Source organism: Manis javanica, chromosome 16 (assembly GCF_040802235.1).
Source record: "Manis javanica isolate MJ-LG chromosome 16, MJ_LKY, whole genome shotgun sequence".
NCBI lineage: Eukaryota > Metazoa > Chordata > Mammalia > Pholidota > Manidae > Manis > Manis javanica.
In genome coordinates, this window is record NC_133171.1 from 19592195 (window position 1) to 19611690 (window position 19496).

General features: G+C 42.2%; 1 protein-coding gene and 1 long non-coding RNA gene across 8 annotated transcripts in view; both read left to right on the forward strand.

Moving 5' to 3' along the window:
- The window catches only part of KIF13A (kinesin family member 13A), a 172868-nt gene that overhangs the window by 62619 nt on the left and 90753 nt on the right, over positions 1-19496 (forward strand). For all 7 annotated transcript variants that reach the window (XR_012126288.1, XM_073224702.1, XM_073224704.1 and 4 more), the window contains exon 3: positions 8529-8541. Coding sequence is in view for 6 of the 7 variants with exons in the window: in XM_073224702.1 (XP_073080803.1) it covers positions 8529-8541 (13 nt within the window). In the remaining variant the exon portion in view is untranslated. The remainder of the gene's footprint in view (positions 1-8528; positions 8542-19496) is intronic.
- On the forward strand, positions 8549-16778 carry LOC140846838 (uncharacterized). Its single transcript, XR_012126289.1, has 2 exons — positions 8549-12817; positions 16414-16778. It is a non-coding gene; the product is annotated as an uncharacterized lncRNA (long non-coding RNA).

Genomic DNA, 19496 nt, shown 5'->3' on the forward strand with positions numbered 1-19496 from the left:
TACTAGACATAAAGGCAAAGGAGCTGTTATTGAAGGATAGTGATCACATGAAATAATGTCAGATAACTTGTAAAACTTTCCATTTGTTTTGTGTACTGATTTTTATTTTGGAAATCTGTGCTGTGGACCATCTGAGCATCTTTGTGGTGGATGAATACTTCCTGTGTGTATACTGGTATAATCACCACAAGGTTTGCATTTTACTGGAATCTTTTTTTATTAGCCAGTTGATTACATAGAAATGAAAATTTCCTCTGAAACTTCTACTCAGGTTTTGGGCAGCAATATTAAAAAAAAAAGCTTTCAGAAGGACCATTTCTTTTTCCTTAATTCCCATATATATATATATGTATATCCATCCAAAATAAAAGATGGATATTTTGTAAATGTGGGCAGAGCGGGGTGGGTATTGTGGCATTTTACCTCTAAAGGAAGGTGACTGCAACCAGCTCCGTGGGAGGGACTCTCACCTTCTCCAGGACCAGTAACAACCAGTTCATGGGCTGCTACCAACCCTCAGACCACCTGCAAGGAGCTCAAGACTAGGTGACATTTCCAGATTTTGTCCAAGTAGTAACCTCCATAAAGGGAAAAAACTTGTGTTTCTCTGCTCTCTGTACTTCTGGCCATGAAATGTATAGGGTTTTCCCACACTGACCAGTTTTCCAACTCTCCAGACACGAACTAGGTGTCCTCCAGTTCAGCTCAATTCTGACACCATCTACATGGAGTTATCATGTAGACACATGCTAACTCACAGGTTAAGGGTTCAGTCCCACAAGACTGTCTCCTTGGCCCATCCCCAGTACAGATGGCAATTTTAAGACCCAGCCTGTCACCTGTGCTTCTGACTGACCGTCTGTAAATTGGAGGTTCCCACGACCACCTCTTGGGTTTGATAATTTGCCACAGCAGCTCACAGAACTCAGGAAAACAGTTTACTTATTGGATTTTCAGTTAATTATAAAAGGATACAACTCAGGCACAGCCAGATGGAAGAGAGCTGTAGGGCAGGGTGTGGAGAAGGGGCACAGAGCTTCCAGGGGCTCCTGGGTGCTCTGCTCGCCCAGCGCCCCAGGTGTTCAGCAACCAGGAAGCTCTCTGCACACAGCTGGTTAGGCTTTTTACGAAGGCGTCAGTGTGTAAGCAAGACTGATTAAATCGTTGCCTACTGGTGATTGGTTCGACCTCCAGCCCCTCTCCCCTCCTCCAGCCCCTCTCCCCTCCTCCGAGGTTGGTGTATTTTCATTTTAGTTTCACTCTGAATGACATTAAGTTTTTCAACTAAAAAATATTTTTAACCAACAAAATTCTTATTAGAAGTGTGTTTGCAGTCACTAGTGTCATAGTGGAGATGAACCAGATAGCAGAAGCTGGTAACTCACTGATGGGTTGATTGGGTCCTTTAACCAGAATTCACTGAATTCAAGTTATTTGCAAGCCACTGGATGTACATCAGGGGGGCTTTGATCAGTTCCAAGCAGAGGGTCCCCCCTGTGTGTCAAACTCCTAGTGGATGTGGTATAGCCTATATTGTAAAATTTGTATTTTATTGAGTGGCACACAGATTGTATACTGCAGTGCTGAAAGAAAATGATAATTTGAAAACTGGGATTTCACTGTATTTATATACTCTTAAAACCCCAAAACATTTTGGGGGATCATCAGAGTTTTAAAATAATAAAAATGATTTATAAAACTTGAATTGATGGTGAAACCTCCAATTTTAAGACTTTGCTGTTATTCAGAATACTTTATTTCAGCAGTTTATTGCTTCTGCCATAAAGATGATACATTTTTATCGTAGTAGGTGTTTTGACAGTGACATTCTAACTTTTTTAATCACCTCCTCTCCCCGCTCGTTTCAGTGGACTCCCGCAGGGACACCTGCGAACTAGTTGTTCATCCCCGCGCCCAGGCACGTCTCGCATCTGTGGTGTGACTCTGCTTCGCTGGCCCTCAGTTACAAATCAGGGCATCATTTTGGGAAAGAGAACCAAAAGCTGTTTGCTCCCTTGGACTTTGTTTCTAACACCAACCCTTGATCTTTTATTGCCAACTTTTCGAGTCCTTAAGAAGTACCTCTAATTTCATCAACGGTGAATAACCACTACTTACTAGAATGAAGGGCTAAATCACAACTTTTAAAATATCAGCTCATTTTAAAATAAAGAGCCCTTCAAATGTAAAGCATTATTCCTGCGGCCCCTCTGTCAGCTGCCGCAGGTGTTCGTGGTGTCTGTAGCGGTGGCAGCCGTGTGCAGGACCACCTGGCCACGTGTGGTCAGCTCCGCAGAGCAGGCCGAAGCGTTGGTGTCGCGCACCTGCTTTTGGCCCTTTGCTGAACAAGTGACTATCACAGGCCACTGGTAGAGGAATCCGACTTTATACGTGTCCGATGAGATCTACAGAAGGATGCAATACAAAAATAACAAAAAATCCAACCACAAGTCTTTCCACTCCAATACAAAACTCATTCACTTTTTCTTTTTGAGTTTTATCGAAAATGAGAGTGAGTTCACTGGAGTGGTGATGGAGATTTGCTCCCGACACCTCTGCGTGCTTTTCTGTGGCTTTATTCATCGCCCCCCAGTGGTGCTCAGCTTCCTGTTCCCCCGGGGGCACCTCTGTGCTGCCAGCTACCATTCCTTTCCTTCATGTAACAGCCATTCTTCCTTGAGATTCTCGTCTACATTCATGGAGGACCTCAACACAGACGGGCGTGATTGATGCCGTTACCCACACGGATGCCCCACATCCCTGAGCATCCCCCTGGACTGCTCCTCAGCACCCTGGTCCAGGCTCGGAGAGCTGTCACCGCATGCCCCTAGGCGATGTGCTGCAGCTGTTAGGGGCGGGGCGGGCGCGCCACAGCCAGAGCCTGCCCACGTTCGGATCCGTGTGCCGCCCGTGAGCAGCGTGACTGGGGCAAGCCGTGCGCACTCTGTACTGGGTACCTCAGTGTTTTTCACCTGAAAAACGATAATAAAGAGAGCCTTACAAGGTTATCAAATATGTCAAATTATTGAAATGAAGTAGATCTAACAGAAATCTCTAACATACAGTTAGAACTCTGTGTGAGTTATTAATTAAAATGATGTTCATCCATTCCATTGCACAGACGTTCTGCTATGACTAGGCCAGGGTTCAATACATGGGAATGTTCTGCCTCTGAAATGCTACATCCTGCTCATTGATTCTAACATCATTTCCCGCCACTCCAGCATCTTTGCTGTTTAACTTTACCCAGACCGTGAGCTTCTTATTGGGCTGTTTTCCCCATCTGTCATCCTCCACCTGGCTTGACTTCCTTCTTTACCCAACCTGTGCCCTATTCAGTCTCTCCACTGAACCATAGCAGCCTCTCACCAACCTCAGGGTGTTCTTGAAAAGCACCACAGTCAGCAAAATCCATAGATGGTGAGATCAAAGTCTTTTAGGAAATAGGGGGTTAGGAGAAAAACAACTGAAAAATGACATTAAACAATTGAAAAATACATTATCTTAAGCCCAGTGTATTCTAGCAGACATACTCTTTGAAAGCAAACCAAATATTGGTGTTTGAAAGTCTGCTCTGATTGGTGATACTTCCCTTCAATGAATTGGTTTCTTCATGTGTTCAGAAAATTTTGCTGTAACTTCCTGTAAACTTTCTGTTGACTCTAACTCTTCTTTTAAAGTTTGAAACCAGCATTTGTCATGGAATTTAGTTTTTGGCATTTCTATTCTTGTGATAGGTTTCAAAGTTTCTTCAAAATGCAAATGGAACCCCGTTCTACTTTTCATAATTCATAGAAATGCTTGTTATGTTTTAACTGTATGAATGTTAACATGTTTCTATACAAGTATATAGACTTACTTTCAAACTACAGTTAATAAATCCTGACTGAAGGAAGACGAACCTTTATCCATCTGTCCAGCAAGACCCCAACCCTACGCCATCCCCTGTCCCACCCTCTGATTCTCTCTCTTCCAGGGCCATGTGCCCTGGTGCTTTTTGCACAGATGTTTGCCCTCCTTGGAGGTCACGTCAACTTGGTGACTGTTTAGCCATGTAGAATAGCTGCTGCTCAGGACCTTTCTCCTCTGAAAAACTTGTGCTGTGTCCCAGGTGATCTTACCTTCTCTGGGGCTGTTGCTGTGCACATCACATTGTATTGCATTGTAATGTGTGGACCGAGTATAGCTTTTTGTTCCTGTCTGTGCTGTGACCCAGCACACTCCACCTAATGTTAGTTATTTGTGTATCTGTCTCTCTCATCTCACAAGATGTTAACCTTCTTGAGGTCAGAGATGCCTCATTCCTCCAAAGGTTCCTCAAAGCCCCTGTCATGTGCAGTGTAGGGCACAGTGCTCAATAAATACTTGCTGGTTCACAGAGTGCTTGGATGATTTAGGTGACCCAGCGTTTAGTTCAAGTTGGAAGTGATAGTCGGGAGCTTCAGAAAGTTGTGCCCTCAGACTCATCTCCAGGAGTCAAATGTCGTTTAGCCGTATGTCTTTCAGATACAGGTTGTAGCAATTTCCAACAGTCAGTCAATAAATTAGTTAACACCTGGATGAGAGATTTCTGTTTCAGAAGAAGATGCTGGTTATTCATGTTGCTTAAGTATTGATTGGTGTTAGGGCCTGTGCTTGGGGTCTTTGGCATCTAATTATAAGTAGCTAGCTATTGCCAGCAGGCTGTAATTCATGGGCAGAAGGCTCCTTATCCCAGAAACCTTTCATTATGAAGTGAGAAAACAACTACAGCTCTATAGGGCTGTTGTGGTATCCTGTTTATATGGCTTTCTTTACTTCACTCTCTTGTTAAGCTTCCCAGGTCTGTACTACCTACTGAATTAAGTACCAACTCCTCATTTCACGTCCAGCTTATTTTTACAAAAAGCCCCATTTCCCTCTCTCTCTCTCTCTCTCTCTCTCTCTCTCTCTCTCTCTCTCTCTCTCTCTCCTCTAGTCTTATCACACTGAAGCTGCATCTCTGAAATTAGTTGACCTCAGAAGCTTTTGAGGGCTTGATCCTTGCTAATGTCTCAGTGAATTCTGTGTGAAATACTCATCTAGAGAAATAATTATTTTTAAGTAAGTCATTAGAAACAGCCTGTATTTTCTAACAATCTCTAAAGTCTCCCTGCTATTAAATGTAAGCAGTCTTGCCTAACATTTTGGAATTATGGGATTGTGGTGGTGATCAAAGAAAATTCTCACATCTGGATTATGTTTAAGTCACTAATATAAAAAAATCACTTATGAGTTCTTGTAAAGTTTTCAGTTCTACATGCATATATGGGGTTAAGAACAGAGATCATGAAAGTAGCATGTGGCGTGGACTCTGCTCCCAAGGGGTTTAAATCTTAAGGACTCATGAGATTCAAGTACAGATAAAATTACTAAAGGCCAGAGGGCTTTATATTGTGCCAGTAAGTGCTGAGTTGTTTTGTTGATCACAGGAATCCTGGGGTGTCAGAGGTGGTAAAAGCCAAGGTGTCTCAGACAGTGGTGAGAAGTGGGCATTGAGCTGAGCGCTGGGCTGGGGCTCGGGGGTGGGGAGGTCGGTCAGCGGAGGGGGTACAGAAATAGGATGAAGATATGGAAGGTCCACGCGTTGTGTGATGAGCGCACGGGCTGTGGCTGACCTCGGAGAGAACCGTGTGCCTGCTTGCCCTGAGAGAGAATTGTGACCTGGGGTGCTGTCAGTGTAGAATTGCACCTCCTTATTTTCTTCTCAAGTGCCAAGCCATGTTCAGTCTATTTCTCTGGAACGAACACACACACACACACACACACACACACACACACACACACACCGATAACTTATAGAGGATCACTTGATTAAAAACAAGGACTTTTTGAGGATGAATGAGCGGGTGGGCAGTGGAAAGTGGTCAGGAGTACACACGCCTTTAGCCAAGTGTCCATGGAGTGCTGTTTCCTAATGATCAGCAACCGAGCCTGTGTTAGGGTCAGTTAGGTCTGTTTACAGGGGTGTTGTTTGTGTTTCACTGGATGTTTGCTTAGACAAGGATACTGTCCCTTTCAATGTACAATTGAGCCACGCAGATAAGCAATAGGCTGGACCCAACAGACAGTCAGATAGAACTCTTTGTCGGTAAGACTTTATTGAAGTAATCAACGAAGGCGGTAATTAAAAATATATATATTTAATATTATGTTTCTGATAGATGGCTTATATTATTCATTCTTTTTCATATAATTTATGAAAACTTGTATCTTTATATTGTAATGTCATGTTAGTTTCTTTTCAAAGGATAGCATTCTGTATTTAATTATGGTATCAGTAATCCTTAAACTGGAGAAATCAACTCCCAAGGAATGAAATAGCCTTTGGGGCTTGGGGTGGTAACCTCTGTTCTGAATTAGCAGGAGTTAGTTGCTCTTCACCTAGTTCGCACTTCAAGAAACATTTACCAGTTGATGAAGTACAGGTGTGATACACTAAATGGCTTACTTTTCCTTTTGTAGTAAGGATCCTTTTCTAAACTAGACGGTCCGAAAGTTTGGGTGGTGGCAGTTAGTGGCTTCCCTTTTCCTGTGCTTCCCAGTCTGTGTTCTTAACGAACAGTCCTTAGAAACACAAAAGAAGGTAGCAGAATTACATTGGCTTCCCCATGTTTTGTGCTGTCTTTTTGTGTGAAAGGGACACACTTGTAAAGTCCTTTAAAATGCTGAAATGAGAATGGTTTCCTAAGAAGAATGAGAAAACCTAGAATGTCAGTGCAAGGAGCTTTATTGTTGGATAGCTAAGGGGGTCTCTGTATACTGGCTACAAGCCAGCCCTGGTTCTTAGCTTCTGGTGAAGCACCGGAGGGGTCTGCAGAGATCCCCGGGACCCTAGTCAGCATGTCCGCCCCATTAGTTTAAAGGTTCACCTTAGCTTAAATGGATGTATTTTATTCACATGGTTCATGCAGTTTCATATGAGCGTCTTACTGTAACCCAAGTGACTTCTCTTTCCTTTGTTAAATAAAGTGGTGATTTAAATGGCTTTTAAGAAATAAAGCAAGCAGTGTTGGAGAAGGCTTAGTCAAAAGTACTTTGTGTGAAGTTTTCATTAATGTCCTACCTGCTCAGAACAGATGCCTCCAGAGCAGCGTTCCACTTAAGGAAATTTTCTTGGCAGAAACCTCAAAGTTTATGCACAAAGCAAAGATCCATGGCTTTCATAGCATTAAAAACACTTGTGCATTTTTATTATAACATCTATAAATGTTGATCTTGCTTTTAAAGTGTTGACACACAGAATGTTGCTTGATTGAGCAGGCAGAAATACCAGTTTTTCTAGATAGAGTTCCTCTCAAACCTGAAGACAAAAACCACATTCCCATTGTGCCTGACGGTCTGGGGTAGTAATGGCAGGGCTCGTTTCCTTTCAGCTAATGGACAGAATTTCAAGATGATTTTTCAGCCTCATCATTATAGGAATGATTTTCCTTCCCTGGATTGATGTTTTGAGTTGTCTTTCTAATGTACAATCCATGGGCAATCTTGCCTTGCTGCGGAGCTCTGGGTTTTATCTGGGGCCCCCAGAGCTCCGTGAAGAGTGTTGGAACCAATGATGGGGAAGGGGTACCGTGTTATTTTTGCTTGTACCTTTTGAGTTCCATGCCCTCTGACCTGGAAAATCCATTTTCTTATACTCATGATCCTGTTCCCTATGAAGAAGGATTAAAGCCACAGGAAAATATTCCCCATTTCTAGTTAACAGTAATTTTGCAGTTTCTGAATTGGTGATGTTGGAAGGTAATTAAGAATAACCACCGCAGGAAGGCCAAGAACTGTCAGAAGGTCACATACCATAAATAAAAACCATAGTTTAGTTTCTTAATTTCATACATGAGGAAAACATTTACAAAGCAAGTCAACCTAGTGGTTTGTTATTTGAAAACTATTTCCTTTCCGGAGTTTTCTCCAGGTGCAATTTCAATCATTTTTGAGATATTAACATGCAAAAATGAATGTTAAAAAATTGCATGTATGGTTAGTGATAGGGAAAATACAAGTTGCTTTTACATTTATTCAGTGTTGAAGTATGTGAAGAATTGTCATCTAGAAGCATGGTTTATAAATGGGAAGAAAATCCCACATAAGTTAGAGTATTTCTCAAAGGAAATATGTGCATATTTTAATACCAATGTAAGAAAAACTTAAATGTGAACATTGAATTAAAAGTGTTTCACCACGTGCAGTGTGATTGCAGCATCTTTCTTTACCTTGATGCTTTTCTGTTGGTACTTTTTAAAATCATTAACAATACCGTTCAATGACTTAATCCATTGTATTAGACCAGGAATGTCTATATTATATTTTTAGCAAACATAGTAATTTATCACTTTAGGCAGTGAAGTGCATTCGGCTTCTGAACTTTGTGAAGTAGAATAGCTTTCAGATGATGATATCAAGATGCTGAGTTTCCTCTGTTTTTTCTCTTTCATTGCTTCCCTCTGATGTGACTGCTGTACTGACAACCCTCTCTACTCCTGCTGCTGGACTTCATTTCCATCGTTAAGGAAACCTCCCAAGGTAAGTACCCATATGGAATTTGGCATGCATACTGGCTAAGTTTGCAAAAATCCAGAATTTTATTCATCACAATAATGTATGCGGAACACCTCTCCCGTTGAGAAGAAAAATCGGCATTCTAATTAAAATTTAAACCATGAACAAACAATGCTAATAAGGATATAAAATTAGAATGCTCCTCTACATTTGCAAAGCATTTTCACACATGATTTCGTTCTTGGAATTAATGCTGGGGTCCTCAGAGCAAACCAGTCAGGTTACTGTTTCTATTTTACTGATGATGAAGTGAGGCTCGGCGACATCAATTAGCATGTCCTAATTCACAGACTGCGTAGTGGAGAAACTGCAACAGGATGATACCACCACCTGGAAGATGGAAGGACAGAGTGGTAACATCACAGAATGATAGCTGGTAACTGATTATTGAGTGGATGAACTATCCTTTCTGTGTCCTACTTAGAACAGTTGATACCATTAAAAATTGTCCAGACTTACAGAGAGAGTTTCAACCATGCATCACCTCTCCGTGCTCCCCTGGGGCTCTAGCCCCTCACGAAGACCGCTTACTTGGAGTCGTCCCCCTTGCTGTGATTAGCCTTCAATGGAGCGTTTCCCCCTGAGAAGCCCAAAGGCTGGAGAGGAGGTGGGGGAAGAATATGAGAAGCGGGAGAGCTGAATAACCCACTCCAGAACAAGTGAAGGCTGGTCCTGTGGCTGCTGAGTGTTTTATTGGGTATCAGAGGGACACTTAGTGCCAAAAGGAAGGAAAAATTGACCAGCCTCTGGCCAATAATGCTGATTATAGCTTTGGTTTTTTCGATGGGATTAAGACAGGCTACATATATGCACCCGTTATATGGTCAGAATCTAAGAATTGTTGGGTTAGGGTAAGGAATCCAGAATAGATTTGGCTTACTTGCCTCTGGAGTTATGAATGAAAATATAACTTAGCTTTGGAGTATAGAAAAGTACCAAAATATTAAATGTTATCCTTTATGTTTATTGAAGGCAATATAGGAATTGTACTTGGTTCTAAGAGTTTCAGTTCCAGCAAGGAAGGCACACGTCAAACAAATAATGTGAGATCTTTTAAGAAAGAGTAACTCTATATGTTATGGAAATATAAGAGCGGCATGCTAGACAAATCTGGGGAATTAGAAAGTTATTCCTGATCAATTATTAATGTCTACCTAGTCCCTAAAATTTGCAACCAAAAAGTGTCTCTGTTAGTCAGAAAGATGAGAGCTCTTCCTGTCCTTGCTGTTATTTCCCAGAGGTTTGAGGACAGACTGTCAGCCTCGTGACACATTTCATTCTTTGTCCGTAGAAAAAGGCAGTGAAATGCTGAGTGATTTCACATACGGCTTCTTGGTGACGGAGAAACACTGAAATGTCAAAGAGGCACAAAAGTGCATGTTAAAAAATCACTAATTGCTTTATACACAGAAATGTTCTATCTATTCTATATAATGTAATGGTTTTACTAGGTATCCTATTAATCATTCCTAAGTTTCCTAAGAAGTCGTCTTAGTTTCCTAAGAAATGTCATGAAAATTTTCAAAATTAAATGAATATTAAATCACCATGTTTAAGTATATATATGCCATTAAGCACATCTGGAAAATACAAAGATTATCTTGAAATCAAATAAGTGACACAAAAGAGTCAAATTTTTCAGAAAGACACTAAAATAGATAAGGCATTTTCTTACAGAAACTGTAAATATTGAAATCAAATGGGAAAGGTAAAGGTATTTTAATGATTATATAAACAAAATTTTATTGATTTAAAACAATGAGATTTTGATATAAATAATGAGCAAAAGCATCAGAGAAGACTGGTTGGCTCTATTTAATAAATAATTATTCTGGGCAGGGGATAGTGCTGCGTGAATCAGACCCGATCCTCACATTCTAATGGGAGTGGAGTAGGGAGCATGTGTACAATATAATATAAATTAAAGGCCACAGAGGCAAAATATTTGTGGAAGTCAGAGGATGGAGGGTCCTGCTCTGACTTCTACAGAACTGAGGACAGCTAGGACTAGACGAAATATTAAAAACCTACACTGAAGGCACTGAAGAAATACCAAGTTCATGAGGAATTATCAGACCAAGATTCAAAAGAAGATGGAAATTTAAAGAGATGAACCTGTTTTTTGGGTGTATACCAGATAAAAGCAGATTAAAGGTAGAAGAGTGTTTCTGACAGCCTTGTGGGTTCTAGGGAGCCTCGGGGAACAAAGAATCTACCAAAGGTGGAGTCCTTGGTAAACTCCTTATCCTTTGGGTTGGCAAAGTGGATTGAGAACCAGGCTGGGGTAGAGTATAAAGATGAAACAGATGTAAGCCAGTCCTTAAGTGGGTTTGCTGTGTGATTGAAAGATCTTTGTGTGATCCAGGAAATCTCTAGCACTAAAACTGGATCAAAGTGATCCTAGAGTGCAGGTCTCTATAGGCACCTGGCAGAAGCAAATATAATCCTGTCTCTAATGATTCCAAACTGTTTTTAAAATACAATGTCTAGCTCACAAAGATAAAGAGGAATATTACAAGATAAGGAAACGTGAACAAAAACTAGCAGAAATAATAGAACATAGATTGACAGATGCTTTAGATGTTCAAATTGTTAGGCATGAACTTTAGCTTTTTATATTCAAAGAGGTTTTAAAGTGTTGGAGAGGACTAGAAATTATAAAAAGTAATAAAACAGATTTGGAAAATAACCCAGTAGAAATTCCTACCCTGACAAACCCCAAACCAAAATTAAGAATTTAGCATCAGGGTTTAACAGCAGAATAGAATCCAGCTGAAGAGAGAATTAAGTAACTAGAAAATGGGTTAGCAGAAAATACCAAAATGAAGTACAGAAGAGACAAGTAGTCCTGGAAAAACTGGACACCCACATACACAGACATGAATGTAGATACCTCATACGCTTCACAAAAATTAACTCAAAATGGATCATAGAACTAAATATAAAATGCAAAACTATAAATCTTCCAGAAGATAACACAGGAGAAATCTAGGAGATCTTGGCATTGACGATGACTTTTTAGATTCGACACCAAAAGCACGATCCATAAAAATGTAATTGGTTAGTGGGATTTTATTTAAAAAGTAAAATTTCTGCTCTGCAAAAACACTGTTGAGAGAATGCAAAGAAAGTCACAGATTGGGAGATACTCTATGCAAAACACATTTAATAAAGGACTATTATACAAAATATACAAATAACTCTTAAAAGTCACCAGTAAGAAAATGACCTACCCAATTAAAAAATTGGCAAAAGACTTAGATAACTCATCAAAGGAGATATACAAGTGGCAAATATGTGCATGACAAAGTGCTCAATATCATATGTCACTAGGGAATTGCACACTGAAATCGTAAGACACCACTACTCACCTATAGAATGACTGGAACCCCCAAATCTGACAGTGCCAAAGCTGATGAGGATATGGAACAACAGGAACTCTTATTCAACACAAGTGAGAATAAAAAGTGGTATATCCAATTTGGAAAACAGCTTGAAAGTTTCTTACAGTGCTAAACATATTATCATATGACCAAGGAATCATGCTTCTAGTTTTTTACCCAAAAGCATTGAAAACTTACGTCCACACAAGAATCTACTCCTAAGTGTTTATAGCAGCTTCATTCATAATTGCCAAAAATTGGAAGCAACCAAGATATCCTTCAGTAAGGGAACAGGTCAACAAATGTAGAAAGTCCATTCAGTGGAATATTGTATTGAGCTATCAAGTCATGAAAAGACATGAAGGAACCTTAAAATGTATATGCCAAGTGAAAGAAGCCGGTCTGAAAATGCTACCACCTATATGATTCCAATTATATGACATTCCAGAAACAGGTAAAACTGTACGGACATTTTAAAAATTAGTGATTTACCTGGAACAGTGCTCACAGTACTTGGCAACTACACAATGATGGTTGAATGAATGAAGTAAGAAAAGGAAGAAAGATCTGCAGGAGCAGAAGGACACTGACCGGTTTAGCAGAAAGGAGGTTCAGTTCAAGTCCAGCCAAATTCTTAATTCCTTTTACTGATGGCTTTGCTAGGAACCGCGCCAGAGAACACTGCCCACCCTGCTCTGTTCTCAGGAACACCCGTATGCCTCGCTGGCTCATGATCCTGATGCTTCCGTCTGGCCTGGCCCCACAGGGAGGATGCCCGCTGGACCGCACGCATCTCACCACCAAGTTGGAGGCTCTTGTCAATGATTTGTGTTTTCCTAAGGAGTATTTTTCATATGGTTTGTGTTTGAACAATTGTTGAAATTATGTCCAATTATGTGATGATGGTAAAAATAATAATCACCTACCTGCAATATGTACTGTTTCTATTATTTGCAAGGATTTTGTGCACATAATAGAAATATTGTAAGATAGGGGTGTTGATTAGGAGAAAGAAGAGCTGTTATTTTGAGTATTTGGTTGAGTTATCACTATTCCTACCCAAAAGTTATGCAGGAAAAGTCTCATGTTCTTTGTACCCATCCCTGGGATTATAGTCTTAGAATTCTGTTTCCACTGTTACAATTAACAATAGCTGTATTTAATTCAACATACACAATATGCCAGATCCACTTTAAATCCAAGTTAAAATTCATTGCAACTTGGGTGCCTTCAGAGAGAAAAAAATAAAAATCAGCGGTCGCCAGGGAGCTTGGCAGAAAGGAGGGTTGAATATGTGAAGCCTGGAATTTTAGGGCAGTGAAACTATTCTATATGATACTATAATGGTGGATGTATAACATTATGCATTATATATGCATGTGGTAGATTTATGATGTAATTCATTATTATCAAAATCTGTAGAACTGTAGAGTTCAACAGAGTGAACTCTAATGTAAATTACAGAGTTTAGGTATTAATAACTTACTGATATTAGTTCATTAGTTTTATAACACATATAACACTAAGGCGAATTACTAATAATAAGGGAAGCTGGCAGGTGGGTGCTCAAGAAGAGAGGGTATGTGGGAAGTGCATTATCTGCTCAATTTCTCTGTAACCCTAAAACTACTTTGAAAATAGACTATTAATTATGAAAAATAAATGTAACTCATTATATTAACAGAATAAGAAAGAAATACCATATGTTCAGCTCAAAAGATTTAGAAAAAAAGCATTTGACAAAATTCAACACTTAATTTTGTGACATTGGAATAGACAGAAATGTCCTAAACATGGTAAAGGACAGCTGTTAAAAATCTACAGCTGTCATTATACTTAATGGTAAAAGACTGAACACTTTCCCCCTACAATGGGAAAAAAGGCAAGGATATTGCGCTAGCCACTTCTATTCATCGCTGACTGGTGATCCTAGCCAGTACAATAAGACAAGAAAAAGAAATTTAGATTGGAAAGGAGGAAGCAAAAACATCTTTATAGAAAATAAGGTCATATACTTGGAAAACATTAAGAAATCTCCAAACAAGCTCCCAGAACTTAAAAGTGGCTAGGTATGAGGAAAACAGTCAAAAGAAAATTGTATTTCTTTATACTAGCAAGAAACAATCAGAAAATAAAATTTAACAAAAGCTCAATAATTTACAGTAGCTTGAAAAACATTAGTTAGGGATATACTTAGTGAAAAGTGCACAGGACCTTTTTATTATAACCCCAGATATATTTGGGCATTTGCTTATAGACAGCTGCACCAAGAGATGGAGAACAGAAAGCACCAGCTGTGTTCAGGGAATGACAAAGCATAGAGTTGGACTGACAATATATAAGGGGAATCCTGGGTGACGTCTAGAAAGAGGCTGAAACCACATCCAGCTGTGCAAGGCTTGGGTGCCAGATTTTCATACCTCCAGTGCCTCTCTGCTGCCTGTTCTGAGCAGAGCACGGTCCTAGGTGAGGCTCCCTTTCAGAAGGTTAATCTGAAAGCAGAGAATAGAACACATTGGGTTTGATCTGTGGAGAGGCTGCAGATGATATTTAATAAAATATGCAGCAAAGAGGTAATAAGACAGCAGTGCCATGAGACCGGGAAGAGGAAGGGAAGAACCACCAAGTGCTGCAGGAATAAGGTGTCCGGGACTTGGACGCTGACAGCATGTGGCAGGGGACAGCACAGCAGAGAGAGTCAGAGGTGACTCTCAGGTTTGAAATCAAATGACTGAAAATTCAGCAGAACTAAGGAAGAAAGAGCTGGTGCAGTGCAGGAAGCTGATGGGCTCGGTTTTAGAGTGGGTTGAGTGGGAAAGATGGCAAAGACCTGATGTAGATGCCCGGCAGGTTGCACAGGGTCTTCAGTGCCCGCTCTCGTGGCCCGGTAAGTGTTCATGGGGACGAGACAGGAGGTGAAGGGAAGAGGATCGTGCTGTCAGGAAGAAAGGCCTCAGGGGAATGGACAGGGCTGGCACCTGGGGGCTCCTCCTGCCCTGGGGAGGGGGCGGGGGAGGGAGGGCCCGTGAGAGTCAAGAGGAGAAACAGGTGCTCGCGTGGCGCTGCTGCTGGTGGCGTCAGGGATCTGACACCGGCTCCCCCTGAACGGCCTTTCTGTTGTCCTCAGAGTCATTTCTCCTAGAGTGTTAGAGCAAGGGAAAGATGAAGATGCTCTTCTGGGTGGCTTTTTAAAGTTGGATGGAAATTTTCTTACATAGCATGGGTATGTAGCATGTTCGAATGGAAAGGGAAATTTATACAAATTTATATTTTATAAATTGTCTTGTACTGTGTACTTGGACCTTTGGTAAGTGCTACATTTTGAAAATTTGTACTGGTGAGCAGAGAAGCATTTGTTTCAGGGTAGGCCAAGTACAGTTTAAACCTTTCACCAGTAGCATATTATGCCGTGTTCATAGGAGTGTGTTCTATTTCCCTTGAAAAGAAAAGGACGCTTTGACGAGCACAGAGACACCTGCTTTATGCCTCCTTGTTAGTTAAAAATAAATAAAGAGCCTTTATGTCATAATTTTCAGAGTTGAGGTAGGTGTGTTTCCCTTAGTGTCTAGAAGTCCAAGGGTTCTGAGAGGTAAAAGGGGCAAGTGCTTGTTCATTTAGGCCCCTTCTCATAAACTTTGGATTTTGGCAGGAAATGGTACAGAGGGAGAAGACGTGTAGAGAATCACTACCTGATGACGCCATCACATGTGCTCAGTTGATGGACGACAGGAGACTGTCCTCAGTCACAGTAGCTTTGCCTTCAGAAGCCCCGCTCCGGGCCCATAGGCGGCCCTCAGAACGTCTGGCACATTCCAGCACCCTTTACTTTTCATGCTTTTGTCCTGTCTGGCACTAAAACACATGCAGAGAAAAACAAATTCTTTCTCCCTTTTCCATTTTCTCCTTCTTCCCATTGCTTTGTTGAGCATCTTCCGTGCCAAGTGAGCATTACGGAGCTGGAAGAAATTCCTGAACTCAGATCATTCAGAGCCCTCTTACTTAAGACAAGGAGATTGATGCTTAAGGAATAACTTGGCCAAGACCATCCAGGGGGAGAGCTTGGCTCCGATCCTAGGCCTTCCAGTAGTCTACTTTTCGTCACACCACACAGTTGTAAAGTGTTTTTTCTATTTGTTGGAGCAGAGATAGTGGAAAAGAGTAAGAAGGAGAAGTTTGGGGAAAATATAAATATCTGCAAGAACACTTTATTTAGGATCATATTTGTTTTTATTCAGTTTACTCATTTCTTTTTACTCATGATTATAGTGTTTAGTTATCTTGTAAGGTAGCATATAATTTATTTGAACAGTTGAGCTCACATTATCTATTTTTTTATTTACACGTGCGGTCAGGAACTACTCAATGTCAAGGTGTTTAATTCCTCTTGTATTTAAATAAGTTAGTTGGCAAAATGGTGAGCAGTAGAGAGTGACAAAACCAATTCTTTTTAAAGGCGGTATCCCCCCAAGCGTCACACTGATGCACCAAAGAGCCGACCTCGTGGGGAGCAGGCGCGAAGCCTTCGGGAGCAGAGTTGCGTTCAGGCTCGTTTCTCAGGCTGTCACTCCTGTCATCTGCCTTTGCCTCTGTGGCTTCACTTTGTGAATTTCTGAAAACTAAGTGTTGGCCTCAAATGAGGTGGTTTCCACACCTGCAGTGGAGCCATATGTGGCTTTTGAGCACGTGCTATGTGGCCAGTATGAATTGAGACGTGTCTTAAGTGTAATACACAGCAGACATCAAAGACCTAGCATGAGAAAAAAAAATGTAAGATAAATATTTTGGATCTATCATGTTAAATAAAAAATATTAAAATTGTTTTTGTCTCTGTTTTTTTAACATGTCTATGAAAACATTTTCAATTACGCCTGTGGCTCCCGTTGTGTTTCTTCTGGGCAGCACTGGCTCAGGCCCACACCTGGCGGAGTGCCCGTCCTCAGGCTCTTGCTTGTTTCTCTGCCCTGCCAAATGCAGCGCCTGCCCTGTCAGCCCCTCTGTTTCTGCTTTGCCGTCTGGGTTCGTGGGTATTGCAGCTCCCTGGACTCAGGCAGCTTAGCCGTCCTGCTCTGTGGTTTCCCTATATGGTATTTTTACGTATCCCTTCAAAAGCCGTCTATTAGGCAAATGTGAATTGAGAACATCTGCGGAAAGTAGTGTATGAGGAGTTTGTGGAGCCCAGGAGGTGGGGAGACCAGGGTTCCCGCTCTCTAGAATTCTGATGCGGTGGGTGGGGAAGAGCGCCTACAGGCGGCATTGTCAGTGACTGAAATGAGCTTGTGGTGCACGTTTCCGTTCATCGCTTCAGCGCTTTATGACTTCAGAGGAAGGAAGGCCTCACAGCTAAGTGTGGCTTGAGGACATCCTCCAAGTAGTGGCAGGGTTTCCAAAGGCAGAAATAGGGCCTAGGAATCAAGATGTGTGTGAGGAACAGAAACAGTGTAATTGGTTTTAAAGGAAAATTTGTTTCTCTACTGACCAACACTCCTGACACCAAACATGTGGGTTTTGCACAGCAAGAAATTCTCCAGTTCTCTTTGGACACCAGCTGGGCGTACTGAAGTCAATTCAGTTCTGACGCTGACTGCCCAGCTAGTGCAGACCCTATAGGGCTCAGGGCTTGGTCCCACAGTACCCTCCCTACGGATGCTAATTGCAAGCTGTGGGGCCCCCTACACATCAGGGCTTCCCAAGACTGTCCTGTTCCATAGTTTGCTAGAATGGCTCATAAAACTCAGAGGAACATTTGCATTTAGGTTTGCTGGCGTATCAGAAAGCCAGGCAGAGACGTAGGAAGGGCAGGGTCTGAAATGGTCCGAAGCATAGGAACTCTGTCCCTGTGGAGCTGTGGTGTGTTGCCCTCCTGGCACATGGACGTGTCTTCCAACCTACAGGCTCTCTGAAACTTGTCATTTAGGGGTGGTTATGAAGGTTTCGTCATGTAGGCACAATCAGTTGTTAACTAACCTTCAACCCCTCTCCCTTGCCTGGAGAATGAGGAGTGTGGGTCGGAAAGTGCTGGGCTTTTAGTCAAGGCATCTCTTTCCGGTGGCCAGCCCCAAGCTGAGGCTCTCTAGGGTCCCACAGTGAGTTGCCTCATTTAGAAGAAAAGAGGCTCCTATCACCTCTTTTCCAAGGGATTTAGGAGCTCTGTGTCAGCAACCAGAGATAAAGAAGAAAAATATATTTATCATAGCATCACAGATGTCTTGGGAAGCCCAAACCCTGGTTAGAGTGTGGAGGTGCGTGAAGAGAAGTTGCATATGAAAACCCCGGACAGTGGGCATCTTATGGAGGGTTTGGAAGCCTGATGTTAGGCTGTGAAGATTCACTTAGGGTTTTTGTGTAGAAAAGTTACATGATCAGAAGTGCACATGTAAGAAATTAATCTGGCTGCAGGATGTAGGATAAGGCATGAGTGGAGAATCCTGGTGGGCAGCAGTATGGGTTCACTGTATGGTGACTCCTGGGCATTGTCAGCTGCAGGTGACAGCAGCGGCTTGGGACGGCCACAGTCGTTCCTTCGATGTTCCCCGTCAGCGAGGCCGCCTGTCGCTGGGCACCACGTGACCTCAGTCTGGGCTCCAGCTGGGAGGAATAGTCCCTGTCTGAGACATGCTGTGACCGTGGCAGAGGGGAAAGGAAAGGAGCCACACCATGGCCTCATAACGCCGTTGCTCAGAACTGGCATACAGCTCTTTGTCCGCATTTAATCAGCCAGAAAAAGTCGCATGGCCAAACTGGATGGCAGTAGGGTCAGGAATTCCATTCCTCTACTGGAAGCACTGTGGTCACATGTTAATAGGCAGGGACGCATGATCCGCTCACAGGGAAGTCAGCGACTTGGAAAGTAATGCAGTCTGCTGCGCTTTGTTGTTCTAAGTCGCGTTTGTAAACAATTCCCAGGAAACACAGTACTCTATGTTTCTGTCTTGAAGTCTCTACAGCCCCTGCCGCTTCCCCTTCCTCCTCCCTGGCTTCGTTCAGACCAGATGCTCTCCAGATGCCTAAAGATGCATCTGGCAGGTACCAGGTTTCATGGATTATAGGCCCCCGGAAGGAAATACCCATCACCCTTGTCTCTTGGCATCGATCGATCTCCTGCTCCATATCGGTGAGACCTGGTGGACCAGGCAGTCCCAGGAATCCCTCCTACCTCCCACCTCTGGGTCTGGGTCACCCCCAACCTTCCCTGCACAATGTGTGCAGGGCCTGGGCGCCTCGGGTCCTGCCATCTCTGGTGACCTGGGACCTTGAATCAGCGTTGTCACCTCCTCCAGGCCAGCGGCCTGGTCCAGCAGTGGTGATAGGCAGGTGGAAGGTGCTGGCCTGGCAGTTTCGAACCACACCCAGAGATTGTTCCTGCAGGTGATGCCAGGGCCATGCAAACTCAACCTAGGTTTTACTTTTTTCCTTTTTAATGAGCAACAATCATCACTTAGAACAGATAGGGTCAGGTGGCACATGCTTAGACACGTGCAACTTGTCTTTTGAGCTGTTTTGTTGAAGAAATACTCTGTTTGAAAACATCCAAATGAC